The sequence below is a fragment of the Arachis hypogaea genome, chromosome 16, assembly GCF_003086295.3.
Source record: "Arachis hypogaea cultivar Tifrunner chromosome 16, arahy.Tifrunner.gnm2.J5K5, whole genome shotgun sequence".
NCBI classification, from domain to species: domain Eukaryota; kingdom Viridiplantae; phylum Streptophyta; class Magnoliopsida; order Fabales; family Fabaceae; genus Arachis; species Arachis hypogaea.
Window position 1 is genome coordinate 24,326,936 of NC_092051.1, and position 27,971 is coordinate 24,354,906.

Here is a 27,971-nt window from a genome sequence, read left to right on the forward strand (position 1 = left end):
CAAGAAATTCCGTAGCGATTAAGCTTTAACAACGAATACATTTCCGTGGCTAACAAGGACGACGCCTTTTCAGTTAGCCACGATTTTCATCCGGTTAGCCATAGTTTTATGATCCGTAGAGACATCTGAATAGCCACGGTTTTTACGTTATTGGCCACACTCTAAACCGTAGCTAAATGACAACAGTGTAACCAAGTATAGCTTTGCGACAATTTTTCCGTGGCTAATATTGGTAAGCTGGGCTTTTTTGCCACATTTTTTCCGTAGCCAATATTGGTAAGCTGGGCTTTTTTGCTACATTTTTTCTGTGGCTAAACATTGTTGGGTTATTTAGCCACGATTTTTTCGTGGCTAATCATAAAAGATAAATTAAAAAATATATATATATAAAATAAAGATGCTACTTAGAACAAAATTATATTATACAAAATTAAAAAGATTAGCCATATCCATATAAGTAATATTTTTAGTAATAAAAATATGAAATTTAAGTAACAATGTTGAAAAGCAAATATCCTGAACTAAATGAGTTTAAACTATTACAAAATCAAGTATCAAAATGTATCATTATTAGATCTCTAAGGTCTTCATTGGAATACTTGCAAAAACATTCAAATAAGATTGTGTTATCTCTTAATTCATGAAAAAAAGTCCCAAGACATTATTTAAAATAATATTTTAATGTAGTTAAAAAAAAGTAGGAATGCATACCAATAATGCTGAGTTTTCATTTTCACAACATAAAACATCTTATTGAACCCGTCATCAATCAATATATATATTGCTAGACTTGATATCCTGGTGAACAACTTTCAATTCAATTGCTTCATACAAGTAAATGAGCAAGCCTGTCATGAATAAAGATAAAATAGATAGTGATATTAATGATATTTTCTCATATTAAAACTTAACTATAGTATTATTTAACGAGACAAACGAATACTATTAGCGAGATATTGGATTGCAATCAAAACCATTTAGAGAAAAAGAACTTAAAGTAAAAATAAAAATGTGTTAGAAATTACTAAGGTCAATATTTTAAAGTAGAAAGTTGAGCTTACCAGGTAACTATCGAATAAAACTTTCATGCGGACCTCCCAGGTAAGTGTCCCTTGTTCCATGGCAACATGCATCCATTACTCTAAGTTACCATTATTGACATATTCATCCATTAGCAGCTTAAATATTGAAACAAACACTAAAGCAAAAATACTATTGATAATACAAAGAAATAGATAATTAGATACTATGTACTCGAAAATTGTGAGAGCACATATAATAACTTAAAGAAGTGCAACTTTATTCAACGTTGGTATCAGGACCTTTAACACTGTCTTCTACTTAGTTCAAATTTATCCATATTCATATAAGTTTCAATAATTACAAAGTTACAAAGCTAAATTAAAAGTTGAACAATTTAAAATAAAACACAAACTTGCATGGAGATCCCAGCATCGACAAGAGACAAAGTTGCAGCATTGATACACACAGATCTAGTTCCTACACAGGAATATTGGGGAAGAATTAGTGAATGGTAAAAAAAAATAGTCTTTTAAATACAAAAAAAATTAAAGATTCAAGAGAATATTAGATAAATATAAAAAAAGCTGCTTAGGGTTCTTTCCATTCTTCTTTGTAATTCAGGATTACCTGCAAAATCTTCGATTTTCGCTATTTTGGGACCTTCTTTGGTAATTTAACGTTGAATTTACTAAGGATACAGAGAAAATGAACAATAGTATGAACTGTGAAGGAGTTCTTCCAATTTTCCAGTGAGTGGGCTTTACTTTGGTGTTGAGTGAAAATTACTTTTAAGTTTTTCGCCCAAAATTTCACTTGTAAAAGTTCATTTGAATTTATTTCAGTCAAGTAATTGAGATTTTTAATTTAAATTAATAGTTAACTATAAAAAATATATAAATTATAATATATACCATATTTCAAAGACGATACATACTAATTACTGTTACGTTAATTTATGTTGGATATTTTTTTTTACTAAATTGATAAAAAGATAATAAAAAAATAAAAAAATTAAATTTAGAAAAACTAATGCATATTGTAAATTAGAGACAAAAAAAATGTACTCTTTTTTATCATGAATTTTATATATACTTTTAACATTCATTCTCAATTAATTAAAGCAATAAGTATGTATTCTTTTTATACTATTTTAACTAATGCATCTTCTAGTCACAAAAAAAACTAATGCATCTTCGGTTACTCAATGCTGAATTTACTAAGGATACGGAGAAACTGAACAATAGTCTGAACATGTGAGAGAATTCTTCTGATTTTCTAGTGAGTGGGCTTTACTTTGGTGCTAAGTGAAAGTTATTTTTTTCCGTCTAAAATTTTACTTGTGTATTGTAAATGTTCATTTGAATTTATTTCAGTCAAGTAATTAAGATTTTTAATTTAAATTAATAATTAACTATAATAAAAAATACAAAATTATAATTATATATCATATTTCAAAGACGGTACATACTAATTAGGATTATGGATTTTAACTCGGATTTAAAAAAATAAAAAAAGATTGCCGGAGAAAAAAAATATTAAAATTTTGTAACTATTTCAAAAATAAACCTACGTTAACTTATGTCGGATATTTTTTTATTAAATTAATAAAAAAATAAAAAATAGAAAAATAAAATTTAGAAAAATTAATACATACTGTGAATTAAGGACAAAAAAATGTACTCTTTTTATTATGAATTTTATATTTTTATCATCCATTCTCAATTAATTAGAGTTATAAGTATGTACTCTTTTTATATTATTCCAACTAATGCATATCTTATCAATTGAAAATGGCTGGGAAGGAGAGAGAAAAAATCATCGACAAACTAGATAAGTCTGCACCCTTAAAAATTGAAATTTATTATTAAAGTTTAAATTTGGAAAAAATAGGAACTGCCTATAAAATTTTTGAAAGGGATAGAAAGAAACACTAGAAGCGCGCGTAATTTAAAAGTAGACATCGTTTGATTTCGCCACGGTGAACATTGGGTCTGTGGTAATTGAGAGAGTCCAATTCAAATTGGCCACAGACAAACAAGAACGTGAGAAATTTTTGCACAATTTAACCACAAAAAAGCAAAACGTTGCAAGTGATTACGACGATCATGAAAATTTGCCACTACTTCTTGTTCGTGAGTATTTTCCCGTGGTAAACTATCGTGTTTCTGGTAGTGAATATTGTGATTGTGATCAATGAAAATGTTCAATTTGAAATACAATATTCTTGTTTTGGTGTGCTCTTCAAACTCCACAAAATGACTATATATAGAGAGCGGCTAGGGTTTTATACATGACTGACGTGGCATATAGTAGCAATTAAAAGGGCAACTCTCCTTTGGCAAAATGTGCTTTAATTTGTATGTGTAACCTAACTTGTCAAAGGAGATAAGCACCATAACTGGTTTGATCCCTACTAAGAATTTGTTTGGATGAGTTTCTAAAAAAAATATTTTTTTAGTTATTTTTTTTAAAAAATTTTATCAAAAAGTAAAAATAATTTTATGTTTAGGTATAATTAACAATATAAAAGTACTTTTTTTATTTATTATGTAAAAAATATATTTTTTTTAAAAAAATATATTTTAAAAAAGATGTAAATTGTAACTTCTTAAAAAAGATTTTTTTCTAGTACTTTTACTTTTATTACTAGAAATCTGCCAAATACGTTAAAAAATAAAGAAAGAACTTTTTTCAATAAAAAAATCTTTTTTTATCAAGATAATAACATCCAAACAAACACTAAATATTTATTCTATAGTTCAACAGTACTATTAGAAATATAATGATTTATGTATTTTTTTTATAATTTAAAATTTTAAATAAAATAATTTTATCATATGATATAACATCAAAATTTTTATAATTTAAAGATTTAAAATTTATTTTTGTTTAAATAATAATAATATAAGACAAATAAATAAAATGGGATTATTTTTATTATTATAATGCTAAGGAGAAAAAAAAAACAGCCAGAACTTATCTTATTTAGTATTCATTAATTATCGTAATAATTAATAAATACTAAATAAGACAAGTTATAGTTATTTTTGGTTAATTTTCTTTGGTTATCGAAACATTTCTCTTTACTAATTAGAGAAAATATCATTCCCCTTCCCTATGAGATACTAAAATGTCACTCCCTTCCCCTCTATTTATAAAATGTATATTCTCCTTCTTTATAACTTTTAAAAAACTTCATCTTTAATTCATTTTAAATTTTGTGTGAATTAATGTTAACTTTATCCATTTTTCAAGAAAAAATAAATTATATTTTATAAAAATATCCTTTAGCAAAAATTTTATTTTTTATCATTATATTTTGCTTACCAAAATACTTTTTAATAAATTATTTTTTATTGATTAAATTATATTTTTATCAAAATATTTTTTAAAAAATTTAATAATTTAATTTTTTTAAGATATCCTTCAATAATTTTTTAATTATTAAATTATAATTTTACCAAAATTTTTGTTAACAATTTTTTTATATTTTACTATTAATTTTTCGATATCAATATATATTATTTTAACATCAAATAAAAAATCTTAGTAAGATTATTTTTCAATGTAAATATATATTAATTGTTATGTATATTAACAATAGTAAGATTTTTTTATTTAATATTAAAATAATATATATTGATATCAAAAAATTAATAATAAAATATAAAAATAATTGTTAACAAAAATTTTAGTAAAATTATAATTTAATAATTAAAAAATTATCGAAAAATATCTTAGAAAAAATCATTTAATTATTAAATTTTTTAAAAAAATATTTTGGTAAAAATATAATTTAATTAATAAAAAATAATTTATTAAAGAGTATTTTGTTAACCAAAATTTAATGAAAAAAATAAAAAATTTTTAAAAGATATTTTTGTAAAAAATAATTTAGTTTTTCTTGAAAATAGATAAAAGACATTAGTTAACACAAAAGAATTTAAAATAGATTAAAATGAGATTTTTTAAAATCTATAAAAGAGGAAAATATACATTTTATAAATAAAGAGAAAAAAATATTATTTTAGTATCTCCTAGGAGAAGAGTGGTATTTTCTCTACTAATGACCAATCATTGCACTGTTTTAAAACTACTACACAAAAGTCAAAACTCTTCCCTTCAAAAGGTTATGTCTTTTAATTTGCACCACTTCATATTGAAAAACCTCCCTATAAATATTAATAATTCTTCATAGCTCCATCATTCCATAACCATTTCAAGAACTAGAAAGATGGCAGAAAAAGAAACCGACCAAATTTCTTCATTACCCGAAGAGCTTCTTCTCAACATTCTTTCCTCGCTTCCTTTCAAAGAAGCAGCGAAAACATGTATCCTCTCCAAGAAGTGGTTCAAGATGTGGCAATCTACCAACACAGTGAAGAACAACCAACTCGAATGCAAGAACGTAGAAGCTTATGGAGCCGTTGAAGTACCGCAAAGGAAGTCTTTCAAGAACTTCATCAAGATCTGGATCACATTGTACAAAAATCACCATCTCCACGACAAATTCACCCTCAAGGTTTCTCCTCCTTCGAACTGCGGTGACATCGTTGGAGCCTCCGTCGATTTCGCCGTAGAGGACGGCGTGAAAGATTTGGAACTCGATTTCGCCGAAGCGCAGTGGGAGGACGAACATCCTGAAGAGAATATCCACGATGCCTCGGTTGAATTTCCGAGACACCTTTACGAGAACAAGAAACTGCACCAGATGCTCGAGAGTTTGAAACTGCACTCGTGCAGTTTCGCGCCTGCAAATTTCGCCAAGTTTGTGGCACTGAAAGATGTGACTCTTGCTTGGATTCCGTTGCAACTGGAATCGATTAGGACGCTGTTATCGACGTGCGAGTGGATCGAGAGTTTGAGCCTGAAGAACTGTTGGGATATTGAATCCTTTGATGTAAAGAAATTGGAACTGAAGAAGTTGGTGATTGATAGGTGCATAATTGGAACAGATTATATTGGTTTTGAGGCGCCAAATTTGAAGGTTTTCAAGTACTGTGGTTCAGTGCCGCCGGTGTCTGAAGTGAAGGTGGAAGCTGGTACCATGGAGGAGGCAGATCTTGATTTAAGCCCCATGGATGAGTTCTTTGAATGTGGCAACGAACTTCAGAATTTTCTTCAAGATTTCTTTGCGGTCAATGTTCTTACAGTTTGCAGCGTGATTCTTCAGGTACTTCGTATATGTGTGTTATTGCAAAGGTTTCTTTGGTTTTGGGAATAGTAATAGTTAGAAATGGTAGACTGTAAGACTATATTTCATTACTAAATTTCTAGCTTTATATTTAAGTATATATACTAATACTAATATAGTAACTAAAACGTTTTTTATAATTTTATTAATTTGTTAATGAATGAAAGGTGATTCCTTCGGGAGATGAACCCGTGAGGCTACCAGGGGGTTTGAGGGTGAGACACTTGAAGATGAAAATCCAAATGCATCCCCAAGAATTTTGCGGATTCCTTTGGTTTCTCAACAGTTGTCCTAGGTTGACCAAAGTTACAATAGACCTTGACCACTGCAATATCCTCTCCGTGAGTCATTTCAAGTCAAATGCTTTTCATTTTAATTATAGGATTTAGCTATTTTGAGAAGCACGTTTTATGAAATATAATAATAACATGTTTTTAATTTCTGATATTTTTAATTTATTGTAATAAAAAATTTTATTTTTCAATATTTTTAATAAAGTTTTTATAATATTTTTACAATATGTTGTTACATATTAACAAGATTCTTAACTGTAAGCATATTATTAAAACTTGAATATAATAATAATAATTTTTTGTGTTAGCAGGAATATGAAACCCCTTATGATGTGGATCTTAAGAATTTCTGGAAGAGGTTGCCAGTGCCAACTTGCTTCAGAAGAAGCCTCAGGGAAGTGGAAATGAATGGGTTTATAGCAACAAGCGACCAACTCTATGCATGCTCCTATTTCATCAGTGCGGCTTCAATTTTGACGAAGCTCAGCATCAATGTCTTGAAGAACAAGAATGATGACCCTAACACGGTGGAGATGCGTCGTATTTTAGCATCGCAATTGCTCCGTATTCCAAAGGCTTCAAGAGTTTTGGCCATAATAATTCGTTGACTGTTATTATGGTTGGGAGAAAACTCTCTGTTAATAGATAATAGAGATGCGAGTTATATATATGGTTAAGGAGTACACTGATAAATAAGTCTGTACAGTAATTTTTCCCCTAATACCTGGCCTACTGATGAATTAGTAGATGTATCCTATGAAATTTTAATATAATATTTGGTAATTTGTGTTGTGATAAATATAAATTGATGTCCATTTAATATATTGTGATTTTTTTTACAATGTTGGGCGGTTAATTTTTTTGATACAAAAATTTAGTTTTTCAATAAAGACTAAACTTTATGAAGTTTGAAAAATAAATATTTTGTCCACGTATAAATAGTAATAAAATCTGAAGTATATGACACACAACAATAATAAAATACTTTTCTCTTTTTTTACATGCTACGATAATTATATAAACATTCTTCTCTCTTTTTTATATATACATTACTACATATTAGTAATATATATATGAATCATTTCTATTATATTAAGATATTAATTACGGTGAACATTAATATTAGATTTATTTTTTTACATTTTTTATTTTATATTTATTTTCTTTTTCTTATTTATTTATTTTACAACACACTATCAGCACGAGATTCTGATCAAAATTTAGGAAGACTCAGGTAATAAATTTTTATTATGTCAAATTAAAGCTCTCTTATCTTAAATTTAATACTCTTGATATATTTGAAAACAACTACTTATCATGGATACTAGGTGCCGAAATACATCTTGATTCAATGGATCTTTAGAGATGCCATTAAGGTTTCAAAAAGATAAAGCCAAAGTTATGATCTTCTTTCGTCGTCACCTTGACGGAAGATTGAAAAATAAATATCTCCCACTAAAACATTCTACAGATCTGTGGAAAAACCTTGAAAAAAGGTATAATCATAAAAAAAATAGTGATACTCCTCAAACCCAATATGAGTGGACACACTTACGTCTACAGGATTTTATATATATCCATAAATAAATACACAATTCAGCAATGTTCCGAATTACCTCATGAATAAAATTATGTGGGAAAAAGATAAATTATAATGACATATTAGAAAAAAATTTTTCGACCTTTTATGACTCGAATGTGCTCCTGCAACAACAATATCGAGAAAAAGAATTTAAAAAATATTCTGAGCTAATTTTTTGTCTTCTTGTTGCTGAATACAACAATGAGTTGTTTTTAAAAAATCATGAAGCGCGCCCAGTTGGCGTCGCCCCATTTTCTAAAGCAAATGCAGTAAATCATTACTTCAAAAGAGATAAATGGCATGATTTTGGTAACAAGAAAAATTATGTTCACAAGAAAGGATCTCATCAGAAGTGGGATAAAGAAAAAAAATAATGGGCAAAATAAACCAACAGTGGATAAATATTTCCATTGTGGTGGAAAGGGCCACGTATCTGTCGTACCCCAAGGCACTTAGTTGATCTTTATTAAGCATCTTTGAAAAAGAATGAAAAAGGAAAGAAAACAAATTTTGTTTCAAATGATGTTGCTAAAAATTACACCACTCATTATGAAGTATTTGATTTCTTTGAGGATCTTGAAGGAAATATTGGTCATCTGATCAATGATGAAAAAGTCTAATATGTGGGTTTGTTCAGTACTCATGTAAATAAATAATGTAAGAAACTTCTTGTTAAATTTTATTTTCTACGTGTTTGGATTTTAAATATGGATAAGTATTATTTTAGTCCCTAACGTTGAGGGTCAGAATCAAAACCGTCCCCAACATAATTTTTTATTTAGAATCATCCTTAACATTTTTTTCGTATTAAAATCGTCTTTTTTAACTTTTTCTGGACAAAAATACTCTCAACTACTATCAGCACCTTTACTTCTACCACCACCATTAGTACCTTTACTTCCACCACCACCAGCACCTTTACCTCCACCACCAAGAAAAACAACATCAATGAAATCAACATAAATTCAACAAATCAAGGAATCGAAAATTCAACAAATCAACACAAATTCAACAAATTTAACAATCAAATCAACACATAATAACATTAAAATCAGAAAACAACAAATCAAAATCAGAAGCAGAAGCAGAGGCAGTCACAGAAGTAGAGAAAGCAAAGGCAGTCACAGAATTAGAAAACTTATCATGCTCCTTGATTTTATTTCTGATTAAAAGCAAGAAAGCAAAAACAGAAGCAAATTCAAGAATCGGGAAGCAAAAAGCAAGAAGTAGAAGCAAAAAGCAAGAAGCAGAAGCAAGAAAGCAAGAAGCAAAAGCAAAAAGCAAAATCAGAAAAGTAAGAAAGTAGAAGCAAGATGCAGAAGCAGAAAGCAAGAAGCAGAACCAAAAAACAAGAAGCAAGAAGCAAAAAGAGAGGGGCAAGGTGCAGATGAAACGGCGAGGCGGCAAGGCGGCGAGGCGGCCGGCGAGGTGCAGCAGTGAGGTCAACGGCGGCAGTGGCTCGCGTCTCCTCTCTCCCTCACGATTCCCAACGACGACGGCCACAACGACGGTGACGGCGGCTCCAAGCTTCACCGTCCCCCTCCCCCCCTTCCCCTTCCTCCTCCCCCTACCCCCGCGTCCTTTCCCTTTCCTTTCCTTCCCCCCCCCGCATTCTTTTGTTTTATTTTTTTAAAAATTTATAATTTTTTATTAAAGTATGGATAGTTTATGAATAAGATTAAAAATTTTATTAAAAAGAACGATTTTAATACGAAAAAAACAGTTAAGGATGATTCTAAATAAAAAGTTATGTTGGGGACGGTTTCGATTCTGACCCTCAATGTTAGGGACCAAAACAATACTTATCCCTTTTAAATATGATGTATATAAATAATGTTTAATAAAATATTAATGTTTATGTTTATGAATTTTAAAATTATTAAAATAATAATTTTACTGCACATATACTTTTACTCATTTTATTATTATTATTATTATTATTATTATTATTATTATTATTATTATTATTATTATTATTCTTTGAAAAAAATAGCAAGGACGTATAATGAAGATGTTTGCCTTGCGAATAGGTGCAAGTTCGCATACTATTCTAAAAAATAATATATATTTTACACATCTTATACCAAAAGAAGAATATGTTAATACTATTATTGGCTCATGCAATATGATAGAAGGCTCTAGAAGAGTTATAATTTTGTTTCCCAAATGAACAAAATTCATAATAAATAATGTACTATTGTCTACCAAGTCTCTAAAGAACTTGTTGAGTTTTAAAGGTATTTGCCAAATGGATATCATATTGAAACAATGAATGGGGAATATCATGAGTAATTATATATCACAACTCATGATTCAAATAAAAAGACTATATTAAAAATGTTACGCTCACTTTCATCTGGGTTATATTATACTAAAATGAGTGTAATTGAATTACATGCCATTATAAACCTGCAAAAGTTTACTAACCTAAATGAATTTAAAAAATTTGGCATGATCGATTGGGTCATTCAAGAACAACCATGATGCGAAAAATTATTAAAAACTCCCATGGACATTCACTAAAGAACCAGAAGATTTTTAAATTTAGTAAATTTTGTTGTGCTGCATGTTCTCAAGGAAAACTAATTTTAAGGCTATCACCAGTAAAACTTAGATTTGAGTCTCCTAAATTTCTAGAAAGGATTCAAGGCAATATATGTGGACCTATTAATCCACCATGTGGATCTTTTAGATATTTTATGGTCCTAATAGACGCATATTTGAGATGGTCACATGTGTGCTTATTGTCTTCTGCAACCTGGCGTTTACGAGATTACTTGCGCAAATTATTCGATTAAAAGCACATTTCTCAGAAAATCCAATCAAAGTAATTCTTCTTCACTCATGATCTTCAAAATCAATGAACAATTGATATCCAATAGATCCGCTCAAGTGATAATCTGGCAGATTTATTTACAAAATCACTTCCAAAATCCTCCTTTAAAAAATTGGTATATCAGATTGGGATGTGATAATTTCAAGATATAAAATAATGTTGGCAAAAGGAGGAGACTGTACTCTTTTTTCTTTGGTCAGGTTTTTCTCCATATTGATTTTTTTTTTACAAAGTTTTTAATGAGGCAGTCCTCGTCACAAAGGATATTGTACTATTTTTTCTTTACTAAAATTTTTTTTATTGAAATTTTCTTTAGTAAGATTTTAACAAGACATAATCCTAAATGGACATCCAATGAAAAATGTTGCCCATTTAATACATTGTGATTTTCTTCACAATATTGGGCGGCTAACTTTTTTTAATAGAAAAATTTAATTACTCAAAAAAGACTAAATTTTATGAATTTGAAAAATAAATATTTTGTACTTATATAAATAATAGTAAACTTTGAAACATATTACACAATAATAACAAAACACTTTTCTTCTTCTTTATATGCTACCATAATATCTAAACACTCTTTTTTCTCGTTCTTTTATATATACGTTACTACATATATTCATATATTAGTAATATATATATATATATATATATATATATATATATATATATATATATATATATATATATATATATGAATCATTTCTATTATATTGAAATATTAATTGTGGTGAACATTAATACTAGATTTATTTATTTATGTTTTTTTATTTTTTATTTTTTCTTTATTTATTTATTTTACACCAATTTGATTAGTAATGCAACATTATTATTGAATAGTAGTTAGTTTCACAAAATTACTTGATCTTAATATTTTTTCGAATATGCAGATACTATTTGAAAGAGGAAGTATTTAAGAATGCAACTTAATTATATTTGGTATTAAACGAAATTTAATTTTAATCTATTATTAATATAAAGTAATTTTATTCATGAATTCAATTAATAACGTTTATCTTTTAAAAAATTATTATTTTTATTGAATGTATAAATAATTATCCAAGAATATAAATGTAAGTATATGATTGAATAAAATATTTTACACTGATAATACATTAAACTCAAAAACTCATCATTGAGCATGTATTTTGATAAGATGGGGGCGAAAACATATTTATTTGATAATAAATTGATAACTGTTGTCTAATTATATTTTCTCTTAAATAAAATAATATGACTAAAAATAAAAATATTCTCTGATACAGTTTTATTGTTTAGTCAAATGTATGTGGTTTAATATTTTTAATTTTGTTAATATATAAAATTATTCATGGGTTTTATTTTATTAGTTTAATTTTTTAATTTATTTTATGATATATTATTAGAATTTTTATGATTAAAAAATTTATAATTTAATCTTTGTTAAATTCTAAAATAATTTTAATAATAAAAAACACGTGAATAATTGGTACACATAATCAAGGTGCACATACAAATAAAACTTTATTGAGGTTGAATAAAACTTGGCCAAGTAAGAGAAATAATTTTTCTTAAATGGTTGATAAGAGTGATAAACTGATAATATAGAGTTGCAGCATGTGGGAAATTAGATAAAATAGGGAATAAATATTTAATCCGGTTCTTATTTATTTTTTAGAAGGATAAAGTAATTTCTGTCTAAAAAAAAGGTACATTCTGATTCCTATCTTTATATTTTATGAGCTATGACGGTTTTTTTGTGCCTTTCAACGTTAAAAACAAATAGAATAAGTATACATATCACTTAACGGTAATGAGTTGGTTGTTAGGTGTCCATTAAATACTAAGTTGTCAATTTAAAAATGGATAGGGGTTGATCTATCCTTGCCTCCCAAACAAAAACGCTGTTGTTTTAAGTGGGATGGGAGGTTCAAATGATACGCTGCTTCACTATATACTTTGAAAATGTATCACTGTGTTCAACTGTAAACCCTAAGACGGCATGGTTGATAGTAAAGAACGTGGGTCGACATCAAATCGGTGAAGTGGGAGAGTTGAAAACGAATCAGGTTGGAGTTTGAAAGTTATTGGGAGTGTGGAATCAATGTGGAAGAAAAAGAGGGTTGTCCTAGAGTGTAATTGTGGAATTTATGCAATTTTATTCATGTCCGGAACCGATATAAACCCAAACAGACTATTCTTTCGATGCTCATACTTCAAGGTAGGTTTATGAACAATTAAAATTTTGTTCACTTTGTTTTTCATTGATGCTCATATTTCAAGGTAGGTTTATCAAGAATTTCAATTATGTTCACTTTGTTTTTCATTAGATTTATAATAAAAAATATTATTTTGTAGACTCCAACACTTCATTACAAATACTTTTGTTGGCTTAATGATTATGTTGCATCATTCAATGAGGATGCTGCAAAGACTCTTTTGTTCGGAGGTTTGAAGCTGAATCAGAATCATAAAGAAGGTCATTCTTCTGCGGATGATAACAAAATTAGAAAGTTAGAGAAAAGATTGGTTGGCTTAAAAATTCATTTGAAGAAAGTTAGATTTAATTTTAGTCAAATTAGATGCACTCATGTTGAATGTGTTATGTTGGCATTTGTTGTTGGAATTGTAGTTGAAAACCTGTTTAATGGTGTAGTTTAGAGAGATCAAATGTTGTTTCTGGAGTATTGTGAAACATGGTGATTATGGTTAAGTTGTTTAGACTATAACATTTGTTGCTATTGATCACTTTTGATGCATGAATATAAATATAATTAACCTGCTTTTGTTTTTATATGTTCGTTTATTATTCAATTTTAAAGAATGCAGTAGTATACATAATTTTGTAATAAAATAAGGCATTATAAATTTGTTGAATAAAGTAAGAAGCCATCTGCTGAAAGTTGAAACTTAACACATGATACCATAATAATAGAATAAGGGAATCATCATTACAGCCCTTACTAATATAGTTACCCAAAAGAGTATTCAATCAACTATACCCACTTAAAACAATAGCGTTTTTGTTTGAGAGGCAGGGACAGATCGACTCTTTTCTATTTTTAAATTGACAGCTTGACACTTAATGGATACCTGACAGCCAACTCATCACTGTTAAGTGACACGTATACTTATTTCATTTGTTTTTAACGTCGGAAGGCACAGAAGAACCGCCATGTCTTACAAAATATAAAAACAGAAGTCGGAACGTATTTTTTTTTTAACAGAAATCACTTTATTTTTCTTAAAAATTGATAGGGACTGAATTGAGTGTTTACTCTAAAATGGGTGGGATGATATGATATAAAGAGTAATTGAGAGACTTATTCAAAGAAAATGAGTTAGTGATGATCACTTAATTAAATCTTCAAAACTTTCCTATAAATATAATGGTAATGCTAAGAAGAAAAAAAAAGATTAAAATTTACATTATTGAATGTTTATTAATTATTACAATAATTAATAAATATTAAATAACATGAGTTATGATTATTTTCTTTTGGTTAACAAATATTTTCGTAAATCGCTTTCTATATAATAATGGTCAAAAGCTATACAAATTAAACAGATAGACCAATAAGAACGAAACGAACAATAATAATTAACGAATTACAATTAATTAACCAAATAATGAATAATCTTTGATCAACAATAACAATCTCTGCTGCTGCAAGCTTATTCCCACTTCCACATATGCATGTACGGATGTACCTTCAACAAAAATATTGAAAGGATGAATAATATTTAGTTATCATCTTCTTAACATCATGCTTAATATATAACGATGAGATAATAATATATATACTTTAAGTAGCTGTTTTGTTTCCTAGTGATCATGTGGGTTTTGTGGTCATGTTAGGCGTATAGGCCATGTCTTCAGTTTTCGCTGCTCTGTTGTTGCTGCTGCTGCCGCCGTCGCTGCGAGCAGGGACAGAACTTAGTTAAAATAAGGAGGCCATGGTTTTCCAAACTTTTGATAAAAAAATTAGTAATACTTTTTCGAAAAATAAAAAATTAGTTCAATTGATTCAAATATTTTGCTATGATTTAAAATACCAAAGTTCAATCTTCATCTCTTGCTTTTATTGCATAGTAATTTTTAGTTTTAAATATTAAAAACATGTTGGATTTGGACTGAACTGAATGTATTCGCATTTCGCAACTCTCTATTCAATAAGCAACACTATCTCTACCTTTGAGTTCAAATATAAAAAATTAGGTTTTTTTATTTATGTAATTTAATATTATTTTATATTTTACTGTTTATTTAATTTAATTTTTTATATGATAAAAAATATTAGAATATTCAATAAGTATTGATATTATTGTATTTGTATAAATTGATAAAAAAATTCAATAAATATTATAAATTTTAATATTTGTAATTCTAACTTCTTTTTTACATATTTTAGAAGATATATATTCAAATTTTTATATAAAATAATCATGAAAAATTAAAGAATTGATGCATTTTTTAAGAAAAAAGCTAATATTCAAGAAGGAGAACATATAACATTTACAATATCAACACATGTAGATAGTTCTTCTACTTTAATGAATCACGAAAAAAGTGAGATACAACTTCCAAAAGTTCAAAGAGTTGCATTTGATGAATTTGACCTTAATTTTTTGGAACGAGACCCTGAAAAACGGATTTAAATTTGGCAATATCACCCAAATCAGAGAGATGATGTTAGACGAGTTTATCTTAAATGGGATTCATATCAAAAGCATCTTGATAATTATTTTCTATCTGGCCCCCAAAATTTTGTTTCAAGCTCCGCCACTGACTGCGAGACTGCTGGTTGCTACTGCTATTGCCGCTGCTGCGAGACTGCTGGTTGCTGCTGCGGGACTGCCGGGTGGATCGCGCAGGGATATGAGCTGGTCCACATTTTCGGGTTTAGTTTGTCGATTCATTGTGAGAAATGTAATGTAATTATTAGTAAAATGTTGTGATCAATGGACTAATTAACACTGTATTTGATCTGCCATTTCGTATTTATAGACGTTTTTGATGCATGCATGTGTACATTAGGGTACATTTACATGTATGATATATATGAGCGTGTTAACATTTGTAAACTTTGCATGAAATTTAACTTGTAAAAACATGATATTTTGATATTGTTGTATTCTTATATTAATTGTATAGTTCAGGTGCGTTGTTGGGAATTTTCCTTAGCTTTCTTGAGAAAACTAAAATAATTAAGGAAACTCATGGTAGCTAAGAGAGGCGTGTACGGTCATTACTTTTATTTTTTATTTTTTTGTTGAAAGAGATTACTGTTTCTTCATGCTGATGAGCATTGCATGAGAAATGCTACTGCATTTCGACGGAACTGCAGAGAAATGCATGGAATACTCCTCTTTTTTTTTTTTTATAAGAAACTCAATGACAATATATAATAACTGTAAAAGAAACGGTGGTGAGTAATTTATACAAGAATTTCAGTGTCATTTGCACGAAAGTGGAAATAAGCCATGGCGTGCGGCTGCGTGTTTGAAGTTGGAAGGGCGAATTGTGAAGGTATTTACAGTAACGTGTATGTAGAATGAGTAGTTGGACATGAATTAAAAAAGATAGATGAATAGTCAACATTAGAGAAATTACCAGAAGTCAATGGAATATTTGTATAATGTGTATAATGAAGGTTTAGGAAGTATTAAATATATAATCATTAGTGTTATCTCTTCTCATCAGAGCTGAAACTTTTGGGATGAGTAGTATCATAACATAGTATTAGAACGCTAGATCCGAAAGGCCAAAAGTTCGATTTTTGGTGAACTCCAAAATCAGTTTAAGTTATTATTCCTAGTACTCGGATAGTTATTCTAGATAGTATGAGGGATGTTTATTTTATAACTCAATAACTCATTGTACACATTATACAAATAATCTATTGTCTCCCTAACGAGACTCTCAACATTATTTATTAAATTATTACTATTGTTATATTTTCTTTGATTCTTCTATAATTCTGTTACTTACTTCTGGGGCCCGGCCCGGCCATATTAATAGTTAAATTGAAGCGGTATGCAGTCGGATCATAACAATAGAAAGTGTATTACAGATTTTTTGACGGTGTATTGTAATGTAATTCTTCAACAATTTGACTGGGTATAGATTTTTAGAAGATAATTTATCCCTTTTTTTTAAAAAAAGAAATTGTTAGTGCAAATACAATATTTTATCATTTTTTTTAAATAAGACAAAAAAATACTTGACAATAATATTTATTGATAGAAAAAAAATCGAGATATTCACTCCTCTTCATTTCCCGCCTTGGCCTTGGACGGTGGCTGCCAATGCTTGGTTTAATCAAACCAGTGACTTGTATTATGTCTATTTATTCACTATTTTGTTTAAAAATAACAAAATATTATATAAATCTATATATAAACGATATTTTAGAAAAAATGGTACCATGAGGTGATAACTTTAAGAAACACAATCATTTAATATTTTTTTATCATATAATCAATTTATCTTTTTAAACTCAATGAGTATATTGTGGACAAAAAAATTGACCGTCTCATAATATTTAGACTATTAAATAGTTTTAGTAATAAAATATATTTTTAAAATATTTTAATAATTATTAAATAATTTTTATTTAATTTTAATTATAAATTAATTTTATATATATTATTTAATTATAAAATTTATTTTTTATTTTATAAATTATTATTTTATTATTCATCGTTTATGTTTATTAACAATTAAAAATAACAACGAAATAAATCTTCTATTAATCGTGATTTTTATACATATTTTGATAACGTGAATCAACGGATTTTTCTCTTGATAAAAATTAAAAAAATTGTGTTTGTTGTTAATTCAATCTATTTATTTGACACCAATTAATTGATAAGAAACGAGTAATGTTAAAAAAAACGAGATTAAAAGTATAACATAGTCGATTGAATTGCACACTAGAATATGAATTTTTTCATATTCAATCGATTGAAAATATAACACAATTAATTGAATTTCACATGATAATATAGATTTTTTTTATTCAATCGATTAAAAGTGTAACACAATCGATTGAATTGGACAATTAAAAATATAACACAATCAATTGAATTTTGCACGGAAATATAAAATTTTTTTATTCAATTAATTAGAAGGATAACACAATTAATTGAATTGAGTATTGCGCTATATATCATGCCTTCCTTTTTTTGAACAGCCTTCCTTATTTTTAACAAAAGTTTCCATTTTTACATGACTTCTTTTCTCTCTCTAAAACTAAAAAACTTCTCTCTTCATAGTATGTGTTATTATATCTTTAGAGACATGCGAATTAATATGTACAAATAAACGAAGTTTAAAAAATATTTTGTTAGCATTACTAATGTATTAATAACAGGTATGATAAAAAATTTTGTCATTATCAAAATAGATGTCCAAGTGATAGATTGTGCAATTTTCAACAGAAATTATCATTAGATATCAGTGTTTATTCTCTTAAATGAGAACATATATATAAACCATAAAATTGTAATATAAATGTTATATATGTTGTTAAGGAAAAATTATATATACCAAAGAATAGACAAAAAAAAAACTTACAAATTTTAAATTAGTAGTGGGTTGCATAAGTTTATAAATATAGTATTGCATCTTGTTTAAATCTATCTTAGACATTTACCTACAAACACTAATAGATTTATATAACTGTTAGATATTAATTGGTATCTATCTTTTTTTATTGAAGATAAAATTCTAAAGATAAAATAGATAAATAATAAAATAATAATTTATAAAATAAAAAATAAATTTTTAAACACATTTAAAAATTAAAATTCGTACAAACTCATTCACAAATAAAAATTATTTGACAATCCCATATTCCCATTAACAAAAAAATTAAAATTGGAAAAACGATAAATACTTTTGTTATTTGTGTTTTATTAAATTTAAATTTAAATTTAAATATTTTAATTTTAAAAAGCTATAATTTTAAATTTTAAATATATAAAAGAACAAATCTGAGACATGATATTTAAAAATAATTATTATAATTATTTTGTTAAATTTTTATAAATAATAATTGATTATGATAAATAATAATGAATACCTAATTGCCCTGAGACTGAGAGTGTTCCATTCCGGGGAATGCTAGGGGGACAATGACTTTGGTGAACAATATGAACAACCACCAATCAAATAAAAACACACTACATCTCCAATTTAACCCTCTAAATTTTAATATTAAAATAACCATCTGTACACTAGTAAAATAAACATCCGATATATCTATTGTTTACCTTGTTTAATATTTTCATTGTTCACCTATACTTTTCCATTCCATAAACATTAAACAATGCATCTAACCGGAGAATTAGGCATCAGCAAGAAAAGAGAAGAACTGAAGCCGTGCATGCGTGGTCCCCGTTGTGAAGAAATCGCAGATAAATGCTTAGCTGTACATGGAGACAAGGTTGCTCTCTTTGTATGCTTATCATGTTATAGAGATGCTTTGCGAGGTGTAACAAAGGAAGGGTGCCATAGCCATGCATGCTGAAGAGTGTCCCAAATGCTCAGTGTACCAACTCACTTTCTCCGACGTGTCCCTTCCTTCACCCTCCTCTCGCCCCCTATAAATCACCTCGCTTCTCATTCTCCTTCATCACAACCACAGCAATAACAATAATAGCAGCCATGGCTAAGCTTCTTGAGCTTTCTTTTTGCTTTTGCTTTCTAGTTCTGGGAGCTAGCAGCATCTCCTTCAGGCAGCAGCCGGAGGAGAATGCGTGCCAGTTCCAGCGCCTCAATGCGCAGAGACCTGACAACCGCATTGAATCGGAGGGCGGTTACATTGAGACTTGGAACCCCAACAACCAGGAGTTCGAATGCGCCGGCGTCGCCCTCTCTCGCTTAGTCCTCCGCCGCAACGCCCTTCGTAGGCCTTTCTACTCCAATGCTCCCCAGGAGATCTTCATCCAGCAAGGTTATTAGTTATTACTACTTTTTCATATTGTTATTGTCAATGATTGAATTTAATTATTTGACGGTAAAAATAATTTTGTACACTCACTAAACGTACTAACATTTTACAACAATTTACGATTGAGACACAAAAAAAAAAGGCATATCTGTATTTGAGAATTTTATTTTTTTTCCATGATCTTTGTTTGTTAATTTCATTTTGAATGAACACATACAGGAAGGGGATACTTTGGGTTGATATTCCCTGGTTGTCCTAGCACATATGAAGAGCCTGCACAACAAGGACGCCGATATCAGTCCCAAAGACCACCAAGACGTTTGCAAGAAGAAGACCAAAGCCAACAGCAACAAGATAGTCACCAGAAGGTGCACCGTTTCAATGAGGGTGATCTCATTGCAGTTCCCACCGGTGTTGCTTTCTGGCTGTACAACGACCACGACACTGATGTTGTTGCTGTTTCTCTTACTGACACCAACAACAACGACAACCAGCTTGATCAGTTCCCCAGGGTATATATATGCTCAAATCTCATTCGTTATTTTTGGCATGTGCATATATCATGAATATTGAGTATTAGTCTATTATTATTTCTTATGAATTCTCATCAATAAACCATGCCACATTTATATATAAATGATCCGTGACAATTAATAATACATAACAGAGATTCAATTTGGCTGGGAACCACGAGCAAGAGTTCTTAAGATACCAGCAACAAAGCAGACAAAGCAGACGAAGAAGCTTACCATTAAGCCCATACAGCCCTCAGCCTGGACAAGAAGACCGTGAATTTAGCCCTCAAGGACAGCACGGCCGCAGAGAACGAGCAGGACAAGAACAAGAAAACGAAGGTGGAAACATCTTCAGCGGCTTCACGTCGGAGTTCCTGGCACAAGCCTTCCAGGTTGACGACAGACAGATAGTGCAAAATCTAAGAGGCGAGAACGAGAGTGAAGAACAGGGAGCCATTGTGACAGTGAAGGGAGGCCTCAGAATCTTGAGCCCAGATAGAAAGAGTCCCGACGAAGAAGAGGAATACGATGAAGACGAATATGCTGAAGAGGAGAGGCAACAAGATAGAAGGCGTGGCAGGGGAAGCAGAGGCAGCGGCAATGGCATTGAGGAGACCATCTGCACCGCAACTGTTAAAAAGAACATTGGTAGAAACAGATCCCCTGACATCTACAACCCTCAAGCTGGTTCACTCAAAACTGCCAACGAGCTCAACCTTCTAATCCTTAGGTGGCTTGGACTTAGTGCTGAATATGGAAATCTCTACAGGGTTTGTACTTTCTCTTTTTCTATCTATTTTTTTAGCATACTACACTATTAACAAAATTTATCATTGTTAGTAAGATTTGGCTAATACCTTAAACATTAAGTATTAAATTCTAAATTTTAAATACTAAATACTAATGGTATAAGAATATAATGTTACTTAACTATCGATTAATATCGATAAAAAGTATTGATACTGATATTTTTCTTTTCTTGTAGTGTTACATTAGGCATTCGATTTGGTTATCTATTTACCCATTGAAATGTGATTGCAGAATGCATTGTTTGTCCCTCACTACAACACGAACGCACACAGCATCATATATGCATTGAGGGGACGGGCTCATGTGCAAGTGGTGGACAGCAACGGCAACAGAGTGTACGACGAGGAGCTTCAAGAGGGTCACGTTCTTGTGGTGCCACAGAACTTCGCCGTGGCTGGGAAGTCCCAGAGCGAGAACTTCGAATACGTGGCATTCAAGACAGACTCAAGGCCCAGCATAGCCAACCTCGCCGGTGAAAACTCCTTCATAGATAACCTGCCGGAGGAGGTGGTTGCAAATTCATATGGCCTCCCAAGGGAGCAGGCAAGGCAGCTTAAGAACAACAACCCCTTCAAGTTCTTCGTTCCACCTTTTCAGCAGTCTCCGAGGGCTGTGGCTTAAAAACGACCAGTATCTTTTGCAAGCGTGTTATCCACTACATACTTTTTGCCACAAATGAATAATATAATAATAAGAAGAATAATGTAGTTTTAATTTTTAGTATGAATAAGAATACAAAGGGGCATTGATGCCTTTTTGTTTAAGATCGGAATGTAACATATGTGCAATGAGCAGATATGGAGAAAACCTTTTGCGGGAAAAACATGAATAATAAAAGAAGTTATGGTCTCACGCACGCCACATTTGTCTTTGTATCCCCCTTTCTTTGTGATAAAACAAACTTGAAAAGAATATCAACAACACAGCATGCTCTAACATTTTGATGTAACTCCGAAAATCCGAGTAATTGTTGAGGGTGAGCTATAATGAGCTAGGATTTCTATTCAAGCACTATAAGATCGTGACAATTCAATTTTGACATGCATGGTATATATAGCTTGCTTATGATCATTGATGACTTGCTCATGTAAATCCAATTTTTACAATTTAGATGGCGAGTTCCTAAAGCCTCGTGAAGTAGTTTAAGTGTTTGACTATCTCATCAACATATAACTGAGCGTATTGATGAGTCGTAAAAACACTTTTTACTGGAAGAAAGTGTGACACTTGGTTATTTGGTTCACTATGATCCATATTTTGATGGTATGAGCTAGTCTTGTCACAAAATCTATGGTGATTCTTTTCCATTTCCATTTTAGTATCTCGATTTGCTGGAGTAAATCCGCAGGCTTTTAATGTTCAACTTTGATTTGTTGGCACACTAAGTATCGTGATATAAAGTCACCAATGTCCCTTTTTATGCCTTCTCACCAGAATAACTGTCGCAAATCCTAATGTTTTAATAGAACCAGGATGTATAAAATAGCGAGAGTTATGAGTTTCCACCAAGATTGTTTTTCGAAGATTTTCAATGTTTGGTACATACAATCGTTTACCAAAACGAAGAATTCCTTCTTGGTCCAATGTGAAGGTAGAGTTAATTCCGCTCTTAACATCACCAAAAAGTTTAAGCAGTTTTAAATCTTCTTTTTAGAGGGTTTTAATTCTTTTGATGAGGGATGACTGAGCATTCACATGAGTAAGAAAAATTCCAGATCTTCTAAGTTTGAACAGTATTCCTTTAACCTCGAGCTGATGAATTTCTCCAATCAGTGGTCTTTAAGCAGCTACGATGATATCAGCTTTTCATAGGTGATAAAGGATTGTACAATCATAATCTTTAAGCAGCTCTATCCATCTTCATTGCCTCAGATTTAAATTTTTTTGTTGAAATATATAGTTTAAATTTTTGTAATCCGTATAGATTTCGCATGTCTCATCATAAACATATAGTGTATTGGATAGTTTTACTTGCGTTTTTTGAGTTGGCATGAGACATGAGCAATAATTCGACCATGTTACGCTAACACACATTCCAACTCAAATCGAGATGCATCACAGAAGATGGAGAAACCCGTCCCAGAAGGTGGAACAAGAACGGGTGCTAAAATGAGGTAAGTATTGAGCATCTGGAAGCTATCATCACAAGCATCTGTCCACTAAAATTTGACATTCTTTTGGGTTAACTTAGTTAATGGTGATGAGATTTTTAAAATTTTTTTATGGATTGTCAATAATATCTTGCTCGACTAAGAAAACTACGAATTTCAGTCACAGAAATTGGTCTTGGCCATTTTTTAATGGCTTCAACTTTTTTCGAATATATCATAATTTCATCTTTCGACACCACATGTCCTAAAAATACCACTTGATCTAACCAAAATTCACACTTAGAGAATTTGGCATAAAATTGGTGCTCTAGAAGGGTTTTCAATACTCTCCTTAGATGATATTCATGCTCTTTCACACTTTTGAAGTATACTAAGATGTCATATATAAACACAATGACAAAGTGATTTAAGAAGGGTTTGAACACTCGATTCATTAGGTTCATAAAATTATAAAAAGGTTGCAGGAGTATTCGTTAATGCAAATGACATTACAATAAACTCATAATGTCCATAGCAAATACAAAAAGCGGTTTTGGGAGATATCTTCCTGCTTGATTTTCAATTGATGTTACTCCAAATGTAAATCGATCAAATCATTGATTCTAGACAATGGATACTTGTTGTGAATGGTCACTCTATTAAGTTGTCGATAATCTATACATAGGTGTATTGATCTATCTTTCTTCTTTATGAAGAGAACAAGGGCTCCCAAAGAAGATACGTTAGGACAAATGAACCCTTTATTCAACATATCTATAGCTTGGTCTTTTAATTCTCGCAGCTCTCTTGGTTCCATACAATAAAGAGGAATTGATATGCGATGAGCTTCCGGGATTAAGTTTATGGAGAATTGAATTTTTCCATCAGGTGGTATGCCTGGTAAGTCATCAGAAAATACATCTGAAAATTTCTTCACCACAGAAATATGACCAATGCTACGCATCATGGATTCAATGTTTCTAACTACCGCAAGAAACCATGACACCCTTTGTTTATCAGGTTCATGACTTTTTTTTAGAGGAGAGATGAGTTTGTTTGGGGTCAAGTATCCATCACCTTTAAAAGTAAAAGGTAGAATATCTAGAACATTAAACTTCATTATTTTAGAATAATAAATCACGTTAACATGATAAGCTGCTAGCCAATCCATACCTCAAATGACATCAATGTCTTCCATCGGATCTAGAAGAATTAGGTTATATTAGCCAAGGTGTCCACAGAGTTTATAGTAACGAAACAAGATTGAAACACAAATTGAACCATAGTGAAAACTGAGCGGAGTATCGACTTGGAAGGGGTTGTCTAATAACACAAGTTGCATGTTGAAATGGTTTGCTAGAGTTGGGAAAACAAATGAATAATAAGAACTCGTATCAAATAGCACTTGAGCATCCAAAGAGAAAACTTGTAAAATAAAGTACCTATTACAACTGCATTTGAAGCCTGTGCATCTTGGTGAATTAAGGTATATACACGTGCTTGTCCTCTACCTCTCTAATTTGTTCCTTTGCCCCCAGGATTTCACCCTCCTATCCCTCTACCTTGGCTAGCAAAGTTTCCAAGAAACGTAGTTGAGTATGAAGGTGAAGGTGATGGTGTCGTAGAATATGCATGACCTTAAATAATTCCTCCCTGGAACTTGGACTATCCTTCCTTAGGTGACCAGTTTGATTGCATCCAAAATATGCACCAATGGCCTTGAAGCATACTCCAGAATGAGGATGTCCACATTGTTGGCAGTATGGTTTGCCATGCATAGATTAATCACCAGATTGATAGGTCCCTCCAGTGAAACTCTTTGAGCCTGAGAGGCTTGTTAGAGGGGTACAGACGGCGCAGCTTCAATAATGGGTGCTTGTTGATTGTCTTGATGACCTTTATAACTTGGTCCTCGTCTGAAATTAAAACCACTAAAGAGCTGTCTTTTTGTCTTAAGCTTCTTATCTGCTTGTTTAGGAGTGATTCTTTCACTATTTATAACCTCAATTGCATAGGTAGAATCTAGGATTTTATTGAAGTTCATTTGCCAAATCTCTGGCACTCGAGTAATATACATGGGTTCTTCCAGGCCTCTCACGAACCTACGAACTCTAATTTCTTCAGAAGGTATTAAATAAGAAGCGTTCTTGGAAAGCCTGAAAATTCTTTAGCATACTCTGTCACAGTCATGCTTCGTTGCCTTAATCTCTCTATTGCAATGGCATCCTCTGCTTGCTTGCTAGCAGGGTGAAATCTTTCAATAAATTTCTTAATGAATTCTTCCCATATAAGAGTAGGCAGCCCAGTTGCTTCCTTACTTTCAATAAGGGTCTTGTACCAATATCTAGTTATCACTTGAAGGTTATATGATACTAGCTCAATAGCGTAATCTTTTTTGCATCTAAGGGCTCACAGGATTTTTCTCACATCTTCAAGGTATTGTTGAGGATCCTCATCCAGGAAATCTCCTTTGAAAGTGGATGAGTTAATATTTAGGTATTGTTTGAAGGTAGGTTTCTTATCTCTAAAAATAAAAGGAAACATTCATGGAGAAAAAGTTAAGGTGGGTTTGTGTTTGCACACTGCCGTTAGCTCGGTTTGCCAAAAATTCAACTACAACACACAGATTATCATTAACTGTTCTAAGTTTTGCTACCAAGCTTGCAGGTGTTTCTCTATTTACTAGATTTTCTTGTATTTCTTATGGAACTATATCGGCTTGAGTTATATTTTCCAAGTGTTCGTCTTCTTGAAGTACTTTTCATGTCCTTCTACTGGCTATTCTTTGACTCGTCCTAGCATTCGCTCTTGTAAGGGTGAGAGATTAGTCCTATTAGATGTTGTAGTGTTAGGAGCATGAATGGCTCCACCATGCAATTTAGGTGGCATCTTTTCACCTAGTAAGCAAAGAATGTGGTCACATAATATCCAAAGAAAGGACAAGAATTTTATCGAAGACACAGATATAAGTTTAACTTCCTACAGGCTTTTGGTAACATCACACTTGTGAAAATGGGTTAACAACCATTTGCACAATCGTAAACTTATTAAAAGACATTTGCTCCATATTACACAAGAAAATCTAAACTCTAATACCAACTTTGTCACAGCCGAATTTAAGTAGTAACCGGCAATAAAAAAAAGTTTTCTAATAAGCCTATTAATTGCATAATTCTTAAATGAATAATTTAAATCTGCATCTATTATATATCACAAATACGAGTTTATATATACAAATATATAATACTATCAAACATTAAAGATATTGCCTGTAATATATGAAATATTAACTAAGAAATTCAAGGTGTAGTATAAATGACAAGGCCCTTGGAAGACAAGGACTCACCAAAAAGCCGATTTCTACCGAGGGATAGAAGGATTAGGACTCTAATCTATATTTATATTTAAAAAACATATAATATTCAAGAAACATATAAAAAAATTTAAATAAAATATTTTGTAACAAATTAAAATATTCTATATTATGTAATAAATATAAAAATGAATAAAATTATTTATATTTAAATAACCAAATAATTATTATTGATGAGTATTTTAGTCAAATTGATTAAATAATATGTTATTTTACTCTTACAAAAGAGAAATATATTCTGTTCCAAGGTATTATTTGAAACTAAGGTGGATTTGGGTTTGAACGTGAGATTTAAACGCCTTTGAGTGAGTTCTGACTTATTTGCTAGGATGGTGGTTCAAGGTTATCAAACTCACGAATCTAAGTAAACTCGTGGAATTGACTTAGACTTGACTTGTAGACTCGTTCGAGTTTACTTGTTATGAATTCTTATACATACATACATACATACATACATACATACATACATACATACATACATACATACATACATACATACATACATACATACATACATATATATATATATATATATATATATATATATATATATATATATATAGGGAGTTCTATGGTGGCATGGGGAATGGTGGTCAAGAATGGCTAAGAATTGACTTGCCTATGATAAGAGGACAGGTGACGACACAGTAGGTGTAAGACCCGGTTAATTAACGGCTAATTAACCTATAAATGAGAATTTATTCTAGAAAGCAAAAAATGTTATTTTTTATGGCTAAATGTGATAGAGGAGATTGAGACGAGAATTTCGGTACCAATTTTATAGAAAACGGACCAAGATTGGACCAAACGGGCCAAACCGGACCAACCCTAGTTTTCAGCACTCTCTCTCCTCACAACACACTCAAACATGCTGAAATGGTGGAGAGGAAGGGAAGAAAACTCTCTCAACTTCTTTCTCTCACTTGATCTTCAAACCACCATAACTTTTGATCTAGAGCTCCGATTGTCGCACCGTTTGCGGCCACGCGTTCACCGCAGAGAGCTCTACAAAACCCATACAATCAATCTTGAGGTAAGCTACGTTTTGCTTTTCGAATTTCCAGCCTTGTTTTCGAGTTTCATGAGCAAAAATGTTGAGATTTTGGGCTCTTTGATGTTATAGGACCCAACTCTCTTGAAGGAGAAGATTAATCTTGTCTCCTTGGACCTTGAGTAAGGTAAGATATCTCAAACCCTAGTGAGAATGTTGAACTTGTGGTTGTGGGTGTTGAGCTCTTGTGTTTTGGTATGATGATTGTGGCTTAGGTTGTGTATATGTGAATATTGGAGCTTGATTGGTGATTTTGGAAAGCTTGGGA

At 30.7% G+C, this 27,971-nt stretch overlaps 2 protein-coding genes across 2 annotated transcripts; both read left to right on the plus strand.

Annotated features, from left to right (window-relative positions):
* Window positions 1-5,257: 5,257 nt before the first annotated feature.
* On the plus strand, window positions 5,258-7,118 carry LOC112756877 (putative F-box protein At3g29830). The gene is made up of 3 exons (XM_072220454.1): window positions 5,258-6,196; window positions 6,385-6,432; window positions 6,822-7,118. The coding sequence occupies exons 1-3, from the start codon at window positions 5,258-5,260 to the stop codon at window positions 7,116-7,118; spliced, it is 1,284 nt and encodes a 427-aa protein (XP_072076555.1).
* Window positions 7,119-19,404: 12,286 nt separating this feature from the next.
* Window positions 19,405-22,039, plus strand: LOC112758547 (arachin Ahy-3-like). The gene is made up of 4 exons (XM_025807254.2): window positions 19,405-19,867; window positions 20,084-20,376; window positions 20,532-21,149; window positions 21,421-22,039. Exons 1-4 carry the CDS (start codon window positions 19,435-19,437, stop codon window positions 21,808-21,810), a joined length of 1,734 nt encoding a protein of 577 aa, XP_025663039.2. The 5' UTR covers window positions 19,405-19,434; the 3' UTR covers window positions 21,811-22,039.
* The last annotated feature ends 5,932 nt before the right edge of the window (window positions 22,040-27,971 follow it).

Coding starts and splice junctions, on each gene's coding strand:
- LOC112756877 (XM_072220454.1), top strand. CDS start 5,258: ATGGCAGAAAAAGAAACCGACCAAATTTCTTCATTACCCGAAGAGCTT. Junction 6,197..6,384: donor TTTGCAGCGTGATTCTTCAG/GTACTTCGTATA, acceptor AATGAATGAAAG/GTGATTCCTTCGGGAGATGA. Junction 6,433..6,821: donor GGCTACCAGGGGGTTTGAGG/GTGAGACACTTG, acceptor TTGTGTTAGCAG/GAATATGAAACCCCTTATGA.
- LOC112758547 (XM_025807254.2), top strand. CDS start 19,435: ATGCTGAAGAGTGTCCCAAATGCTCAGTGTACCAACTCACTTTCTCCG. Junction 19,868..20,083: donor GGAGATCTTCATCCAGCAAG/GTTATTAGTTAT, acceptor GAACACATACAG/GAAGGGGATACTTTGGGTTG. Junction 21,150..21,420: donor AATATGGAAATCTCTACAGG/GTTTGTACTTTC, acceptor ATGTGATTGCAG/AATGCATTGTTTGTCCCTCA.